At 46.2% G+C, this 18,392-nt stretch overlaps 1 protein-coding gene across 5 annotated transcripts in view; it reads left to right on the top strand.

Moving 5' to 3' along the window:
- The window catches only part of PALM2AKAP2 (PALM2 and AKAP2 fusion), a 355,342-nt gene extending 339,844 nt beyond the window's left edge, over positions 1-15,498 (top strand). For 4 of the 5 annotated variants that reach the window (XM_082843083.1, XM_082843080.1, XM_082843082.1 and 1 more), the window contains 2 exons: positions 866-1,044; positions 11,940-15,498. In XM_082843083.1, the coding sequence (XP_082699209.1) occupies positions 866-1,044; positions 11,940-12,038 (278 nt within the window). In that variant the 3' untranslated portion in view covers positions 12,039-15,498. The remainder of the gene's footprint in view (positions 1-865; positions 1,045-11,939) is intronic. The other variant, XM_082843081.1, reaches the window with a different exon arrangement.
- Positions 15,499-18,392: the final 2,894 nt, after the last annotated feature.

Raw genomic sequence — 18,392 nt, 5'->3', positions numbered from 1 at the left:
GGATGCAGGCGGTCTTAGTGACAGTGCCTGGCATCACCACACCACTGTGGATGACTGTGGACCCAGTCTTCTCATGCTGAGAATACCTGTATGGCATCTCAAAAACTAAAACCTCACCTTTCCCAAGTCTGACGCACCCCTTTTCTACAACATTGAAGCTGCTGTTGTTGGCATTCATTCCTTAAGATCCGGGATCTCAAACCTAAGTGCTTTCAGGACCGTGGCAGGTAAGGTGAAGAATGAAGCTGGCCAGTGTAAGACTGGAGTGACCTGGGAAGAACAGCTTAGTTCTCGTTCAGAGCTTTTACAACATGTGTTGTCCATACAAAAAACCCAGGCTGGTCATCTGACCATTGGTGACCTCTGAAAGAGAAGAAAGAGGGAAGGGAACCAGGAGACCTGGATACCATCGCCAGCTCCTGGTGGCCCAGCACAGCCTTCCCTTTGTCGAGCCTAAGTTTTCCTTATCTGTAAGAAATGGGTCTTTAAGGTTCAAAGGCACCGCCACCTCTGACCGTCTGATTGTATGATCTGTGATAGAATACTTGTCCCCAAAACAACTGGAGGCAGCATCTGTCTGTCTGTCTGTCTGTCTGTCTGGCATATATCTGCAGAGTGCCTGAGAGCCCTCTTTGGTCTGACTGACTTTAAAACCGGTTTCCTTGAGGTCTTTGTTGGACGGGTTTGTGACATTAATCCTTAAGCACATTGATCCCTGTAATAAAATGACCTGCACTTAACCATCATTCTGGTACCACTCGGTATGTCAGAGGTTGCTTTTTTTTTGCCAGTGTTCTTCTCTTCTTTTCGAAAGCAGTCGTGACCAGACAAGCTTAGAAAGGGTGTTCTCTTCGTGTTGTTTCAGGGAAAATAGAGAAAGTCCAACCTCCTCCATCCCCCACACCTGAAGGTCCCAGCTTGCAGCCTGACTTAGCCCCCGAAGAGGCTGCCGGATCACAGCGGCCCAAGAATCTGATGCAGACCCTCATGGAAGACTATGAGACACACAAATCTAAAAGGCGCGAGAGAATGGATGATAGTAGTGTAAGTTTCTCCTCCTTTCCTCTTTCGCGTGTCCAAGGGTGAATTTCAGTACGGCGTACGGTACTCCGGTTCAGGCATGGATGTGTGTGCGGTTGTCTGGCCGGCACTGGGGTTCCGGCACCAGTTTTCACACGTGTGGTTTAACATGCCTGCGGTTGGGTTGGGGGTTTTGCCTTGTTCTCAAAAACTTTGATCATGCAAAGAGTGGGTCTTCTGGCTGCCAAGTTCGAGTTTGAGTCTACGGGTACGGCTAGTGCGTGAGGTGTGGGGTGTGTGTGTAGAAAGACACCGCGCAGGGGCAATGCGGGAGGAAGGACACGAGCTCCCTGAAATCAGCCGCAGGCACCGGGGAGCTGATCTCAGCCATCGCTCGCCTGTTCTGTAGAGATGTTATTTCTCTAGAGAACTGTGACGATGCTATTCCTTCAGTGTCTGCTCTGGGCGATCCCTATAAATGGTACACAGTGCTCGGAAGACAGTATGTTTTGGGCTGTTACCAAGCCGGTGTGTACAGTCTGGCAGGAGAGAGCCACTTAAAATGACAGTTAAAAACCGCATAGTTACCCTGCTACCCTCAACCCCGAGAACTTTGCACGTGACATTCCCACCAACCACAAAGGAAGTCGTCTACTCTGTGGTTTCTTTCTCCAGTAAGCGGCTTAAGAGCCAGTGCTGTCCACAGCCTGCACAGCCAGGAGCCTGGGGATCAGCCTCAGGGGTCCGTGCCAACCTCCTTGGAATCCATTAGCATTTATTGAGGTAACTACCTCCTCCCCCCAAATAGCTTGGTTCGGTTGAGGATACTCCCCAGTTGACCCAGGACAGTCCTGGCTTATGCCTGTTGTCCTGGAGTAATTATTAATAGCATCATCTCCTTTCCCTCTGAAAAGCGCCCCAGTTTGGATGCTAAATTATTTGGTCGCCTTAAACTTGAATGCGATGGGGCGCACAGTAGGAATTCCGTGCTGATTCACTGCCTCTCATATCCAAGCTGGCTGAGTTAAAGGTTTTCTGGAGTTGAAGCCAGATACTGAACACTTAGTGGTAAAGAAAGCAAGCAAACACGCCTATGGCAGCTGAATGACCCACTTGGTGTGTCTCAGTCTCCTCTCACTTGGGTTTGAGGCCTAAATTGCTTGGAATACTGGCCCAGCTCCTCTGTTGGGCTGGAATATTTCTGGGCTGTTCCCTGTATTGTACAGTGGGATGGGCCTGGCCCTTAATGGCTGCTGCTGAGGTTTCAACTGCCGGGGCTCCTTCTCTGAGCCTGTAGGACCTTTTCTGTCCACGAAGTCACTTTATCTGGCTCTTCTTTTCAGCCCTTTTTAGGTATTTTCTGGAGTCTGTGACCACCTTGAAGCTTAGGGCTATATGGGGCTTTTCTTCAATGATTCCACACCATACATCAGCAGCTTTGGTGGAAGTTAGCTGGGATGTGTAGATGGGGAAGAACCGATGGACCACTTGCCTGTGACCCAGCTGAGTGATTTGGAAGCACACTCTCTGTATCTCTTGTGCATGCCTTTTGTGTTGAAGTGCAGGTGTTAGGGGAAAACACCATACCCAGAAGTGAAGTTACTCATTTCATAGGCAGAGGCTGACACACTAACACTCAGGCAGCCACCTGGTGAATGTCAACCAGGTTGGATTTTCCCTTTTCATGAAGGAAGCTGCTTAGAATCAGCCTTTTTTTTTTTTTTTTTTTTGGCGGTACGCAGGCCTCTCACTGTTGTGGCCTTTCCCGTTGCGGAGCACAGGCTCCAGACGCGCAGGCTCAGCGGCCATGGCTCAGGGGCCCAGCCGCTCCGCGGCATGTGGGATCCTCCCGGACCAGGGCACGAACCTGTGTCCCCTGCATTGGCAGGCGGACTCTCAACCACTGCGCCACCAGGGAAGCCCTAGAATCAGCCTTTTAACATACTGATTGCCCTTCACTTACACAGTGAAGTGATAGCCTCCTGTCTCTATTTTTCTCAAGTAAATTAACATTTTGGGTAAGAAAGAAACCTGCTAACTAATCAAGCTGTTAATATCCCCAGATCTCAAATTCAAGGCCAAGTGTTTTGCACTGTTGTTGATATTACAAGAGAACCAAGTTTGTTGCTGCTGAAAATTCTTAGGAACAGAAAAAATAATCTATCCAACCCACTATATCCTCTTTTAAGAGACCCAAATCTGGAAAAAACACCCCCCCCCAAAAAAAAAACATACTTCAATTGCTTCTAAAGCAAATATATGCTCATCAGTGAGACTTCATTTCAGAGCCGCCTGTTAACCTGTCTTAGTTCTTTTGAGTCAGGGGATCTTTCTGTTGTGTCGTCATCCATCACTGGAGAATATGTTGAAGTTCATCTCTTTTCCTAGTTGATCTGTGGCCCCTTCTTTAATGGTCTCTCATACCAGAAGGATAGTCATAGGGGGCAGCTGGATGGCTTGAAGCTTGAGTTGTGTTGTAACTGGCTTCCCTGCTCCAGAGGTTGGTAGTTCTGCTCTCCTGGCTTCGTCCACATACACTGTCCCCAGGACAAGCTGTGGCTTCTTCGATCCTCCACCCGCTATGAACCTCACTTGGCTCACCTGGGTCCAGTGTCACCCGGCACTCCCACCTGCCAATATTCCTTCCAGAAAGTCAGTTGGCAGCATTTATGAGTCCCTCACGCGTGATCAGGACCTAACCACGTGTTCACGCATAGGAAGCAGCAGGCTCTTTCTGAATTGAATGAGAAGCATTCTTATCTGCTGTACTTCCCAAGGAGAAGGTAGACTTAAAAACAAAGTGGGGTAATTGAGATGTATGCATAATGATGAGCTGGGTACAGTGATGTCAGTGAGCGTGAAGGAGAGAAAGAGAAAGAGGAAAGGCAAATGAAGCTGTGCCCGCGTTTCCATGAGTAGCTTTCACCAACCTACCTGGGGAGAAAGACCTCATCCTCACCAGCAGAACAGGTACAGCATCCCTCCGCCCCAGAGCAGCGATGGTGTCTGGAGTCCTGTCCCCAGTTCAGGACCCTTCCACTCTCCCATTTGATAAAATATCACCTGCAGGACAGGAGGGAGGCCTCTGGCTCATGGGATCCCTGCCAGGGGGTGGGGTGGGGACAATCGTGCAGTGTTTAGTGGTCTTTTTCATGTTCTTAGCTGGCCTCTCTCCTGCTGGAAGCCCAGTGAGGGCTCAGAGAATGATGGAAGATGGAACATTAAATCATGAATCTCTCTCTGGGAATGTCTGCCCAGGAGTCACTATAGTAGTCGTATGAAGTCACCTGTCATATGAAGTCACCTGTGGATGTTTCGCTTCCTTTTGCAGTTGGTGACAAAGTCAATGACAAGGAACCAGAAAAAGCCGCTTTTCTGAAAAGGTTACCCCCAAATGGCCATCCTCGTTCCCAGCTCAGGCCTTGAGATAACCCTTGAGTAGCAACAGTCTTCATCCGCCGGGGCTGGCTTCCTTGTTCTGCATGGTGTGGTCCCTGATGAGTGTCTCCATGCTCAAGGCTGAGCCAGGCTCCACCTCTTAAGGGACCCCTTGGCTAACCTGGGGGTAGGAGGATTGCTAACCTCCACCGACACGCCTTACCCTGGGCTGTTTCCCAGCCTATACAGGGCCTTTGTGAGAATTAGCAAAAGGCACCCTTTTTCAAAACTCTGTGTGGATGCAGTCCTGCACCAGCTACATGGGTGGTGAGGGGAGTCGGGGGTCTGAGCTTCAACCCCATCCATCCCCCCAGCCTGGTGTTTTTGTGCAACACACACGCTGCCCACCCAGATGCAACCGTCCTGCTCTCAGTGGAGGTTTCTTTTATCTGGAAATGTTATCTTAAGTGGAAATGTCCCCTTATCTGGGCCTGATGCCATCTCTGGTCAGTCATGCAACTTATAATGGCCTGATGAATCATAGTTTCCTGTAGGGTTTCTTGGTACCTTGCAAAGGAAGGATACTGAGGCAACACTGTTTTTCTGGCCAGTTTTCCCCCCGCAGTCTGACCTGAGCCTCAGAAGACAATGAGTTCTTGAGTCAGGGGTGCTCTTGAACTTGTTTGGTAGATTTGCTTTCCCTTTCTCAGTTGAGGGGGTGCTGGGCTGAGTCCAGATTACAGCCTCCTGGACATTGAGCCCCATCCTTCCTCCTAGCACACAATCTAGGTGGGTTTTTCCTGTGTTCTCTTTCTTCCTCTTTTGCCCCCAGAATAGTTACTGAGAGGGCTTTCAGCCTTCCCTGCCTGTCTTGGAATAAAAGAAGACCTCTTTGATTCCTGGGCTAAGTCCAAGCTGGGGGCTGGCAGTCACTGCTTTTCCAAGAATTCCTGGCACACACTTCCTTCTAGACCAGGACACCCTTTGGGAGTTCTAGCCAAACTCTCACTGGGTGGATGGAGGAAGGCCGTCTGGCTCCAGTGCCCACCCCCGCCACCGCAGGCTGTATGGGAAGCCCAGCCGACATCAGTGATGCTTTGTGCCCCCAGCTCTCTCGGGTTCTCACACATGCCCTGGGAAGGCGCAGAGGAGACGAGCACTCCACGTTTATCATCAGCCCCCGGTCATCAGTCTGATCATTACAGAGCTGTGATTTTTTTTTTTTTTTTTTTTTTTTTGCGGTACGCGGGCCTCTCACTGCTGTGGCCTCTCCCGTTGCGGAGCACAGGCTCCGGACGCACAGGCTCAGCGGCCACGGCTCACGGGCCCAGCCGCCCCGCAGCATGTGGGATCCTCCCGGACCGGGGCACGAACCCGTGTCCCCTGCATCGGCAGGCGGACTCTCAACCACTGCGCCACCAGGGAAGCCCCAGAGCTGTGATTTTTAAGTGCAGTACCTAAGAAGCAGTCAGTGATCACAGACATACGATCCCTCCTATCCAGTCCAATGGGCTCTTTGGCATGGTCACCATGCCAGAAACCAATCAGTGCCTCTAAGGTCGTGAGTGTAAATGCAAGGTCATGACCACTATTCTGGAGGAGGCTGTCCAGAGTCAGTCCTTCTAACTCATTACCCACAGCCGGGACATTTTTTCTCTGAGCTTTTCTTATAGTGACTTTTAGTTTCCTTTATAGGAACTAAAGGATCATTTTAGTTCCTACTTAATCACTCCACTTTCAGGAACTTATTTAGGACCCGCAGGGTCGTGATGAGGGAGGCTGCTTGGTCTCCCTTGGCAGTGCCATCCTTAGATCAGCTCCAGAGAATCTGCCTCTGCAAACCTCGCATTCAGACCATCCCCTGTCTGTGGTTAGGGTCTTCTTTTCGTGGGACAACAGACTACAAGACTACTTTGGCGTTCAGAGATGCCTACAGGTAGGGGAAGGGCTGTTTGTCCACAGATGGCAATAGATTCTAACAAATCCAAAACGTCCTTAAGGATCTTGCTGGTGGGCAGCTGGTTGCATATAACCCCGGGGGGGGAAGAATCTTGTTAATTCAAAGCACAGAAGATGGAAGCAACAAATCTTGAATTAACGAAGTATGGCTTATCTGATATTTTTATGGAGGAATAATAGGGTATCTACTTGCTGCAAAAGATACAGACTTTTAAATAAACGAATATCAGATGAAGCAAGTCTTGGTGTGGGTGTGTCCTGGTCTCCTGATGTTATCTCCCCTCTTGTGTCCCCTCCCCCCTCACCGGCGTGGTGCCAGTTCCCAGCTGGGGGGCGTTCTGTGAGTGTGTCTCTGCCATGTACTAACCCTGGTTTTTCCCTCTCTGCCAGTACACCTCTAAGTTACTGTCTTGCAAGGTGACTTCCGAGGTACTTTTCCACTTGTTTGTCTTGGTCTTCTTGCATGCCTGACCCAGGTGCATGCTGTCGTGGTTTGCCATTTCCTCATGGGGTTTTCTCCCTGCCTTTTCTGAATGGGGTGATTGCCTTGAAATGTTAGCGTCCATGCAACAGTGGTACACGCGGCTGTGCTTTGCTGTGCTGTGCTCTGGGTTGGAGAAGATTCTGTCTTGCTCATGGATCTGGAAGATGTTTGCACTAGAGGGTACGACCAATGGGCTGTTTGGATTTTTGTTTGTTTGTTTCTTCAGGCGCTGACAGCAAATCTACTCTGGTCTGGTTAGAAAACCATGCAGCTCAAGAGGACTGGGCTGTCGGTTGGGATCAGTCCTTTGTTTACCTTAACACAAACCCAGAGAGCTCCATGCCATCGCTTTAGGATAACTTATTCCTACTGCGAACCAACGCAGTACCCCCCCCCCCCGCCTCCATCTTTAAACCTGTACTTTTGGTTTGGAAGCTTTTTTAAGCATTGAATTTCCCCCAAGCCGCCTCCTTTCCCCTACAACTTCCCTTTACACAGATTTCACAAACCTGTGCTATGAAAAAGCACAATATTTTTATTTTTTCCACATATATATTGACTTATTTATATGCTATGAGAAAGCATACTGGCTTTTATATTTTTTATTTCTAGAGCATTGTATTTTTATTTTAAAAGAATTATTGTAAATATACAGAATTGTAGAGAATCATTTATTCATTAACCTGGTTGACAACTTATTGAGATCCTACTACACATCAGGCACTTTCTGGGTTCTGAGAAGACAGCAGTCGCCTGAACAATGTCCCTGATGCCATGGAGCTGGCATGCCAATGTGTCAAGGATATGGCAAAGTAAAATAATAAAGCCCCCAGCCAGCTTTGTGCATTCTTATCATTTCATAATATTTGCTTAATATTTTAAAAAGAAATTAATATTGCAAATACCATTCAAGCCCTCTTGTTACCTCTCCCAGCTCCCATTTCTCTCCCTCTTGAGAGGGAATTTTTCTGGAGTTTGGTGTTGATTGTTTCCATGCATGTTTTTATCCTTGTACTACGTATGTCTATGTACATAAATTATATCTAATGGTTTTGCATGTTTTAGAACTTTCTATAAATAGATCATATTGTAGTATCCTGTACTCTTTATCCTGTCTGCATCATTTTTAGATGTGTCCATGTTGATACTTATGGCTCTAGTTCACTCATTATAATTGCCGTATATAGTATTCCATTGAGTGAATACATATCTGTTTATTCATTCTTCTAGTGATGGAAATGTAGGTTGTACCTTTTCTTTGCCATTACAAACAATGAGTCAATGAATGTTATTTTACACAGCTCTTTGTGCGACCTATGGAAGAAAGTCTCTAAATATATCTAGGGGTAGAAGTACTGGTTATAGGGCTTACCCATCCTCCCGTTCACCACCTATTGCAAACTACTCTTCAAACTGGCTGTGCTAACCTATAGCACAATGTATATTTCACATCTCCATATTTAGCAAAATAATTATGGTTCACTGTAGACGTGAGCTGATGCTTATCAGTAGGTTCTTTTCACAAACTGTAAAATGAATATTGAAAATATCATTACATGGACCTTCTTCAGTGTCTAATTGTGGGTCTCAGTGAGGAAATGCTGGTTTAAGAATTAGACCCTAGGAGCCCACATCCCCTTGGAGTCAACGTAAGATTGATGAAAATCTGGTCAAATACATCCAAGGAAGATAAGACTGGGCCCTGTCTGCCTTCAGTGGAAGATATGAGGGACAAACTATTAATATAAATGTTATTTAACGTATCTGTCTCTTGTTTTATATCCCAGAATAAAATTATCTAGGTTGATTGCTGCTCAAACTGAAGTGATTCACTTGAATTCCCTAAGCACTGGAGAGAAAAATTAATACTAGAGGATTGTTCAAAGAGAATTGATTTTCTTTTCCTCCCACCAGACCTAAATCTGATTTAATTTGTGAAAACGATAAAACCTTAAATCGGGTCTTCGTATTATTATTATCTTTTATGTTTTTCTCTCTCCATTCCTGTGGAGTGTATTTATTGCCCTTTCTGATGCTTCTTCCTCCATACGCCCCCCCGCCACTGAGCAGCCGTGGAACGCCGGCCCAGAGCGTCGACTCTGCACCCAGAGCTCTGGGTGCACATGTTAGCTCTTCCTCCTACTAACTGATGTTAGATTATCTTAAACCTCTCTGTGCTTCAGCTTCTTCATATGTGAAATGCATAGTGTGAATCCCATAGAACAGAGGCGAGGATTAAAACCCGTAGCTGGTTCATGATACCTGTGATGTAAGTGTTTACTATTACCAGAGCCCCAGAGGCAAGACCTTTTTTTAACCCAGAAAGGAAAGGAATGGACTTTAGGAAATAAAGTTAATATGTAGACATCTAGAACAAAAGTTCTAGATTTGCTAGAGCTTTATTCACACACACACACACACACACACACACACACACACACACACACACACACACACACACACTCTCACACACACACAGTACTCTGAATTAATTGTGGAATAAATGCTCATTCACATACCTTCCCCAAGGGCTTGGCTTTTTTTTTTTTGCAGTACGCGGGCCTCTCACTGCTGCGGCCTCTCCCGTTGCAGAGCACAGGCTCCGGATGCCCAGGCTCAGCAGCCATGGCTCACGGGCCCAGCCGCTCCGCGGCATGTGGGATCTTCCCGGACCGGGGCACGAACCCGTGTCCCCTGCATCTGCAGGCGGACTCTCAACCACTGCGCCACCAGGGAAGCCCAGGGCTTGGCTTTTTGAATCTTCAAAAGGCCTGTTGGAGGAGGGAAGAGACTGTTCTATCCTGAACATGAAGTCCTGTGCCCGACACTTGGTAGGAACCCAATAAATAGCTATAAGATGGATGGATAGATGGATTGAAATGGGTTCCCAAAGAACAGAGTAAATTAAAATTTTCAAGATGATTGAGAATTAAAATAGGGCCCAAATACAAGACAAGGGACATCTGAAATTGATGGGGACTATTTTTTTCAGAACCTTAGATTTATTTTTAGCTCTTATGTAAACCTTTCAGTTTGTATGTACAGTCTGCAAGGCAAACATATGACTGCTTTACACAATGTAGAGCTCCTTGTCAAAACACCTTATGTTTGAATACCACGTGATTGCTTATAAAGCCCTTTCACATGATGAGAGAAATACGTAGTTATTGTTTAAGAATTTGCTATGCCCTGGAAACTTTGGTACATTCTTTGCCTCATTTATTTGCCTCATTTATTCCTCAGACCACCTCGGTACTATGGTTTTTACTATTCTCTTTTTACATATAAGGAAACTGAGGCACAGGGTAATAAACTTTCCCAAGGTCACATAGTTACTAGGATTTAAACTTAGACCTGCCTGGACTTCAGAGGCTGCATTGCTTCCTGAGAGAGCCTGTGAAATAGGGCAGGTGTTGTGTCCGTTTTACAGATAAAGGAAGTTGAGACTCAAGATGCCATGAACGACAGGCACAGGGCTGGAAACAAAGCTCAGGACTTGCAATTCCAGTTCCTCACTGCCTTCCAGTACCATGTTACCAGGCCTTGACCAGAAGATTCTACTGTTTAACTCTACCAGACTTGGAAACATGCTTTCCTCCTACTGATTTGTTATTCTTAGATGTTGACTAGGCGACCTTGATATGTTTACACACCAACACTTTAGGGCATGGCTTACGTGCTTCCTGGTGAACATTCCTTCAGGAGACATGATTGAGTTGTGTCCTATACATCCGGTCAAAGCCGTCCCTGCTAGGAGGACTGGGGAAGCCTTCCTGGAGGAAAGACACTGCTGCTCTGGGAAGTCCATGCATTTGTCAGAGGTGCAGAGAAGCAAGTTGAGATGCCCGCTCCCTGCCCAGACCTTTAATCTGACCAGAATTTGCTTACTACGTCTGGGCTCCCATCACTGCCGGTAAACCTGCCTCTCCTTGCTTCTCTGGAGTTGCCAGCATATCTGTCCCTTGCCAGAATGATTGTTCTCAGAATAAGCAAAGACTTCATCGCCTGTTGGTTGGATAACCAACTAGTGTTGGCTCTGCTAGACTTTAAATTCAGAAACTGCACATCCTAAGCTAATGCCCCAGTCATTGAACTGGTTGGCATGCAGGGGCTTGCTTTCTGTGCAGTATCATGAAATTGAGCCGTTTCTCCTGCGTTGGCAACCTAAATGTCATTCATCTGGACCAAACTCAAGCTGGAGCAGACGGGCGAAGGATCCCCCCTGGGGTCCACAGACTCTCCTGGGGAGCCGGAGGGAGGGTGGCCTCACCCCAATGGTGGTGAGCCTATTTGTCCTTGATGTTGTCACCTTTCACTTCCTTTACCAGCACCTGTGGCCCTGAAGTTACATCAAAATGCTCAGATTCCATGTTTTAGTGGCCTGAGAAGCTCTTTTTCTTTTCACTTAATTTCTCTTTCAAGCGTAATTATACCAAAGTAGATTTTTGTGGTATAAATATGATCACAGCTTATGTAGGTCCACAAAGCTTGGTGGAATGAATTCACACTGGTTCAGTTGTTTGGAATTACTTTCCCGTCTGCTTGTTTATGAAGAGACCAAGACTGTCCATAGCTGTGCTGTCCAGTATGGTAGTCACTATTTCCATGAGGCTATTGAAATTAAAATTCGTTAAAATCAGATATTTAGTTTCTCAGCCACACTAGCCATATTGCAAATGCTCAGTAGCCACGTGTGGCTCATGGCTGCCATATTGGATAGCGCAGATACAGATCACTGCCATCAGACTGCACTGATCTGTAGCATGTAGCAATCCGCTTCGTTATCTAAAAACTTGATGCAGAGTCAGGTCTAGTTCAACGAAACTTGCAGAACATTTCAGGAAAATTGTCTCTCTATACTGAAAATGATGGGTCAAAAGTGAACTTTGGCTCTGAGGTGAATGCTACCCAGAACCTCCCACCCCGCCACCTTTACTTTCATGTCTCTCCTACCTCCGAGCTGTACCAGACGCTTTACCACTTTCCCCCTCATTAGATGCTGTTGAGAGAGGGAAAGGAGGAAGGAAACAGAGAAGTTGGTTTGTGTTCATAATGAACAATCATGAATTCTGCGTAATTTTTTTCCCTCTCTCTTCAGGTCCTTGAGGCCACACGGGTTAATCGAAGAAAGAGCGCATTGGCCTTGCGCTGGGAGGCGGGGATCTATGCCAACCAAGAGGAAGAGGACAATGAATAGTCAACATCCTTCCACCCAGGAAGCTTCTTTGGTGCTTGGGTTCCCAAGAAACCAAGAAATCAACACATCAAAGCATTTTAATAGAATATTTATTAAAGTGCAAACAAACTCGGCAATCCTTATGCAGACCAGAAGAAGTTGCAATGTACAATGATGAAAAATCAAGTGAAAAAAGAAGTCCACCCATCAAACACGAACTCCCGGGAGTCAGAAGAGAAAGGATTTTTTTTTTTGTAACTCAAAGAATCCCCTGGGTTTGGACCACAGTTGATCCAAAAGGACAAAGAAGTTACAAGCAAATTGACATGGTTGCTACAGGCAGAACCAAGACTAGCCTCTCTGGGTGATGAGGAAAACATTGGTAATGTGGCCATTTGGAGAAGCCACAGAGCTGATGCCATCCACCCAGCAGAGGATATTTCCCTGTGCCTGCACCAGTTTCCACCCATCATAGCATCAGAGGTGTTGGACTAACCCCATTTACTCCAGCAGCTATAAAATAATGCTTCTCTCTCTATTTGCCCAGAAGAGGCAACTATGGTTCCATGTCTATTCCGTTTAATTGTTTTGAATTGGGAGCAATTGAGGATCGCAATCCAAATTTTGAAGACAAGATTTCTTCATGTTGCAAACACAACCTGTTCTGCATTAGGAGGTTTAGGAAGGGGGGGAGAAAGCCAAACCAAATGGATTATTTTAGCTTTAGGATCTTGTCTGCTTATGATATTGACTGAGCTGCAGTTTATGAGAACACATTTTCACAATTCTGTTTCTTTATATGAAAACTATATTTAGTGGGCAACAACTATTTTTATGATGGGATGGGGGAATATATCCATGTATAAAACCTATACACATTGAACAGCTTGGTTCAAGAGGGGAGGGGTATTTTTAGAGTGGTAATAATTGAAAAAAGGGCGAACTCTGCCTTAGAGAGGTAGACGATGAGAAATAAAGAGGTGTTTATAACTATATTTTATATGTAAAGTGGACCTTCAGGGGAGTAGGAAGAATGATACGTTGGATCAATCAGAAAGAGACAGTAAAGAAAGCTCACGAAAGGTAGACAGAGAAGAAGGGAGGGGGAAAGAGTGGGCAGGTAAGGAAGTTAGAGAGATTATTTTTTCTGAGCAACCAGTATTTTTCAGGATGATACAGAGAAAAATATAGAATAGAAACTTAAGTGCAGGCTTAGGTTCAGCTACAAATCCTAAAGGTGGTGTGCGTGCGTGCGTGCGTGTGTGTGTGTGTGTGTGTGTGTGTGTGTGTGTGTGTACACATGCCTTTGTGTATGCGTGCAAAGCGCATGTGTGCTCATGAGTAAGGGTGTATGTGTGTGTGTGAGGATTAAAATTCCAGGATGATCATGGGACAAGGGTGTTCACTTATTTCCTCCAAAGCTGTTTGCCAGCGTCAGGAGTGAGTGAGAATTTCTTTTTTATGAAAAGGATATAGAGGCTCCGAGCTGATGCAGTATTTGTAATATTAAGTTGACCTAACATGGTATTTGCATGGGTCACAATGGCAAAGTTTTGAGCAGTTTTGTAATTTGACATTTAGGAAAGTACCATATTTATTCTCATGCTTTGTATCCATGCTTAGTATACGCTAAAGGACACCAGCTTTACTCTTTCTGTCATTTAAAGCAATATGATAAGGGTGTTCAGTCATTGAATGCCGTCAATTTCTGGATGAGAAATTTTTCAGTTCTGACCATGAGACAAAAACTGACCAGCCGCCTTTTTTTCCGTCCCCTTTGTTTTAAAACTGTGGTTTTTAAAAAAGCAATAAGTAAGTCAGACCTCACTAAAATGCATTTTTGTTTTTATGTCTTTATGTCATAAGCACTAATGTGTTGTCCTGACAAGTAACAGTCCCACCAAATTTGTACGTAGATTCATAAACGTTATCTTCTTTTATTAGACTAGTGTCAACGTTAGGGGAAAGTTTATTCATACGCGAGTGGTGGACACACAGTAAAAAACGGAACTCTGATAACCTACAAGGATCCTTTGGAACGGCCAAGGGAACTTGCAATTTGAAGCCAAATTCTACAGATGGATAATTGGCGTCATCTTTATATGGTTCATGCTCCTGAACATTCTGAACGAATAGTCAACAAAACGTGCTAGACGCTGGGGATAGGAAACAGATAAGATCCCTGCCGTTAGGGATTTATTTTCAGGTGGGAGAGGCTGGCATGGAGACAGACATTCCCAGGAAAATGAGCTGAGGAGTCCTGACAGGTGAAATGGGGGCACCCAGGAAAGAAGGCTGCTTTGTCTGAGGATTTCCAGCGTTCGTTCCCAAGACAGGCACGGGAATGAAAACAGTTGGGGCAGCAGCATCGTGTGGCCCAGGGATGCAGGAGCTGCTGGGATGCCTGGAGAACAGAATGGTTCTGTGGGTTGCACAAAAAGTGAAACATGCTTCATGATTTCTGGACTAACTCTGGATCTGGTAGTGACCATAGACTTGATACAGATGAACTCCCCATCTTTTGCAAGAGGAAACAGTGCTCAGGACTTCCCTGAAGTTTTTGGTTCTGTTTTGAAGGAAACTGTGTACCCACCTTAAAACTACATTTGAGAAGAGAATGGGCAGCTGAAAAGAAAGCTTAGGAGGCCACACAATTCCTGGAATCGCTTTAGAGGCAGATGAGTTGGTCTTTGACTGCAGTTGATTGACCCAGACACACTTATTATGTAGAGTTATAGAGCCGGCATCCTTTGGTTCGCACTTTGGATAGGCAACAAATGCAGCGTTTCCGTGACTCTCTCACAGTCACAAAACCGTTTAACTGTGGCCCCTACATCTCCATCCTTTGCTTGTTCCCTTCTGCTGCCTTCTGATGACTGCTGTCCATTTCCTTGTTCCACTCACGTATCGTCCTGTTAAAATGTAAATTAAAGTTCCCTTAGCAGAGCCAGATTTTCTCTGTGCTCTTGAGTTTTTTACTCATTTAAGAAACATTGGGCCATGGCTTTGTACATAGCGCTGTGCTAGGCTCTGGGATCCCAAATGAACCCCTTTAACTTTGTGAAGATTGCAGCAGACCCCTGGCGGAACGTCATCCGTGCCTAATCCGTCGAGAAGAAGAGGCTTGTCCAAAACCTGGCCTCCGATGCCCATCCCTGCCCCCAGATAGCACATGAGCTTGTTAATCTCAGCTCGAACAGACGTTTAGATTCTGTAGATGTTAAAAGCTTTCCTGAAAGTATTCCATTCCGCAGTGTTGATAGGTGTTCACTTTCCTCTGGAACTGATGACTGACATTCCTTGGCTTTCTCATCCAGAAATTATGGAAACAGGGTCTGTCAGTGGCAGGAGGCTGGGCTGTGTCCTACGTGCATGACACATGCAGTTTCCTTGCCTCTTTACACCCATGCATGCTGCCCACCCTAGACAGTGACATATAAGCAGTATATAGATCAGTGCCCACATATATACACAACACACACACACACACACACACACACACACACACACACACAAGGCATAACAAGGAACACTAAGTGTTGACTCGTCTCAGAAGACAAATAATTAAACATTTTTTCCAACTAAAGAATGGATGTAATTAAACTATGTATTGAAAAAAAAATAGCCTAAGTGTTTAGAGATGGTGACTATATCCAGTTGTAGTAACAGAACCAATTTCCTGAATTTTAAGCATTCAGTGAGTGAGCTGCCAATTTTGATTTTGTGTTCTTCTTTACCCAAATGACTTTTTTTTTTCTTTTTTGGAGGAGGGGGCACAAAGCAGCAATACTGTGTTTGAAAATGATACTCTCTGTATCTGGCTCTCCTGTGTATGTTAACCACTTCAATGTTACTATCCTGCTTCGGTTTTATAGTGATTGTGAGGCATTCAATGCAAGTATACAATTATTTTCTCATTAAAATCCAGTGTGTGTTGTGCTTTTATAAACGAGGGCCACTTGTTTGACTGTCGGGGGAGGTTGGAGGACCGAGCAGCCCGAGGGTAGCATGCCAGCGCTCTCGCCTCTAATTCCATGGGGCCACATCTGCTCCTTGCATATTTGGAACCAAGAAAGCAGTACTAGCTGGCGGGGCCGACCTTTGACAGGCTGCTCCCAGTGCCTCCTTTGGCCATGTTGTCTCCAGCTGCCGTGGCTAGACCTGGAAACTCCGACAGGACCCACAGAAGTGATACACATGCCTCTTGAGGTAGGTAGACTCCAAGGTCAAAGAGATGGTGGGGCAAACGGTGGGGCAAACGTTAGGACAAACAGTAAAGGTCAAGCTTTGCACGTGGCTCTTAGGCTCTAATTTTTATTATTCATTCCATTCCCAGCACCTGTATTTGGCTCTCCTCTGAGGAATAGAGAATTTCAGACTTCACAGAGCATCTGAGACCACAGGTGAATCAGGAAGCTTCCTCCCCCCAACCCCACAGTCTCCAGCCGCTCCATCCCGGAGCTAACTTGCACCCAGACCTTCAGTCTCCTGCCCTACCTTACCACCCGCTGGCCCATCTCTCTTCCTAGGGTCTCCTTTCCAGCTGCCTCTTTCTCTGTCTCTCCCCACTTACAGGACTTCTTCCAATCTTCCCTCACCCCAAACCTCCCAGTCTTCCCAACTGTATTCTCCTGTTCTTCCGTGTGGCATCATCTTGCAGTCTCTCTGGTGAGAGTTCTGAATTTTGATGGGAAGGGGTTAGGTTGGGTGACAGGCCCCTTTGAAAACTGGATCAAACTCTAACAATAACGGGTAACACTTATGAAGCACTGAGAATGTGACAGGCACTTGCCGTGATTTCCGCAAATGTAATCTATTTCTTACGACTCCATGGGATGTACTCTTCTGGCTTTTTGGGGGGGTTGGGATATTTTTGCTGCACCACGAGGCTTGCGGGACCTTAGTCCAGCCACCAGGGATGGAACCCGGGCCCCTGGCAGTGAGAGCGCTGAGTCCTAACCGCTGGACTGCCGGGGAATTCCCTGGGGTGTACTATGTTGATTTCCATTTGACATGTCAGGGAACGGTTGCCATGGGGCTGGTAAACAGTAGCGCTTGAAGTTGAACCTGGGCACTCTGATTCAACTGTTACTCTTACCCACTCTTCCTGTAAAAATGCACATCGGCAACTTCACATACAAGGTCCAGTAGATCTGATGATGTGTGTGGGTCTGGGTGACCTCCTCCCACTATGCTCTCCAGGACGAGGGGCTCTCATGGACCGAGGCCGAGGTCGTGATAGGGGCTCAAATCTTGGGGGAGAGCTGGGTTTTGGTGGCAGCAGCAAAGAAGTGTCTTTATTTGAATGAACTCCCTCTGGGCTCTTTCCTTTGGGATCAGTTCTCCCAGGAGATGGTGGGAGAAGATGACCGAGGCATCCCTGTTGCCAAAAAGGAACCAGAAGCGACTGCAAATGGGGTGATGAAAATGTGCTGAAGTTGAATTATGATGACAGTTGCACAGCTTTACATTTACTGAAAATCACTGAATTGTACACTTGGAAATGAGTACATTTTATGGTATGTAAATCACACCACAATGAAAGCTGTAGCAAAAAACAAAGGGATGAGGGAGTCAAGGAACCAGAAGCGGAGTCTGGGGAAAGGAGTCAAGGAGGCCACGCAGCCTCAGGCTGAAAGGAGTGAGAGGAGTCATTCAGTCCAATATTCGGCCACCAGCTCTCCAGCTAATCAGGAAGAAATCTTGCTGTCCCAGGGGTGCCCCCCAGGAACCAGGAGCAGTAGAGCTGTGATTGGCTGTGGATTCAGCGTCCTGGTCCTCTTTCCATCAGTCACTGCTAACACCTGGGGGACATCAGGCAACGCTAGGTGAGTCAGGATACAAAGGACCGAGATTTGGTGGGCACTCAGGCTTTGGAAACGCAAGAGAGCGGTACGCAGAGTCTGATACGGTCAGAGTAGAAAGAATTTAGGGGTGGTTCTCACTGAGGAGGCTCTCCCCGAAAACCCACCAATGTGAGGCCTTAACCTCTGAGCAGAGGACAGGTATGCAGGCCTTTTGCTCTGCGATGTCAAGTATCAGTGGGGCGCTGGAGGGGGCCTGTGGCCACTACCCCCTAGTTCAACTCCCCTGTGGTTTTTTTCCTTTTTTTTTTTAAATTGAAGTATAGTTGATTTACAGTGTTGTGTTAGTTTCAGGTATACAGTAGAGTGATTTAGTTATACATAATTTCTATTTTTTTCAGATTCTTTTCCCTCATAGGTTATTACAAAATATTGAGTAGCATTCCCTGTGCTATACAGTAGGTCCTTGTTGTTTATTTTTTATATAGTGGTGTGTATATATTAATCCCAAACTCCTAATTTATCCCTCCCCCCTTTCCCCTTTGGTAACCACATCCATGTTTTCTATGTC

The sequence above is a fragment of the Leucopleurus acutus genome (assembly GCF_964270905.1).
Source record: "Leucopleurus acutus genome assembly, chromosome: 7".
Classification (NCBI taxonomy): Eukaryota; Metazoa; Chordata; class Mammalia; order Artiodactyla; family Delphinidae; genus Leucopleurus; species Leucopleurus acutus.
Note: the sequence above shows the minus strand (reverse complement) of the source record. Positions and strands in the feature narration are given on the sequence as shown.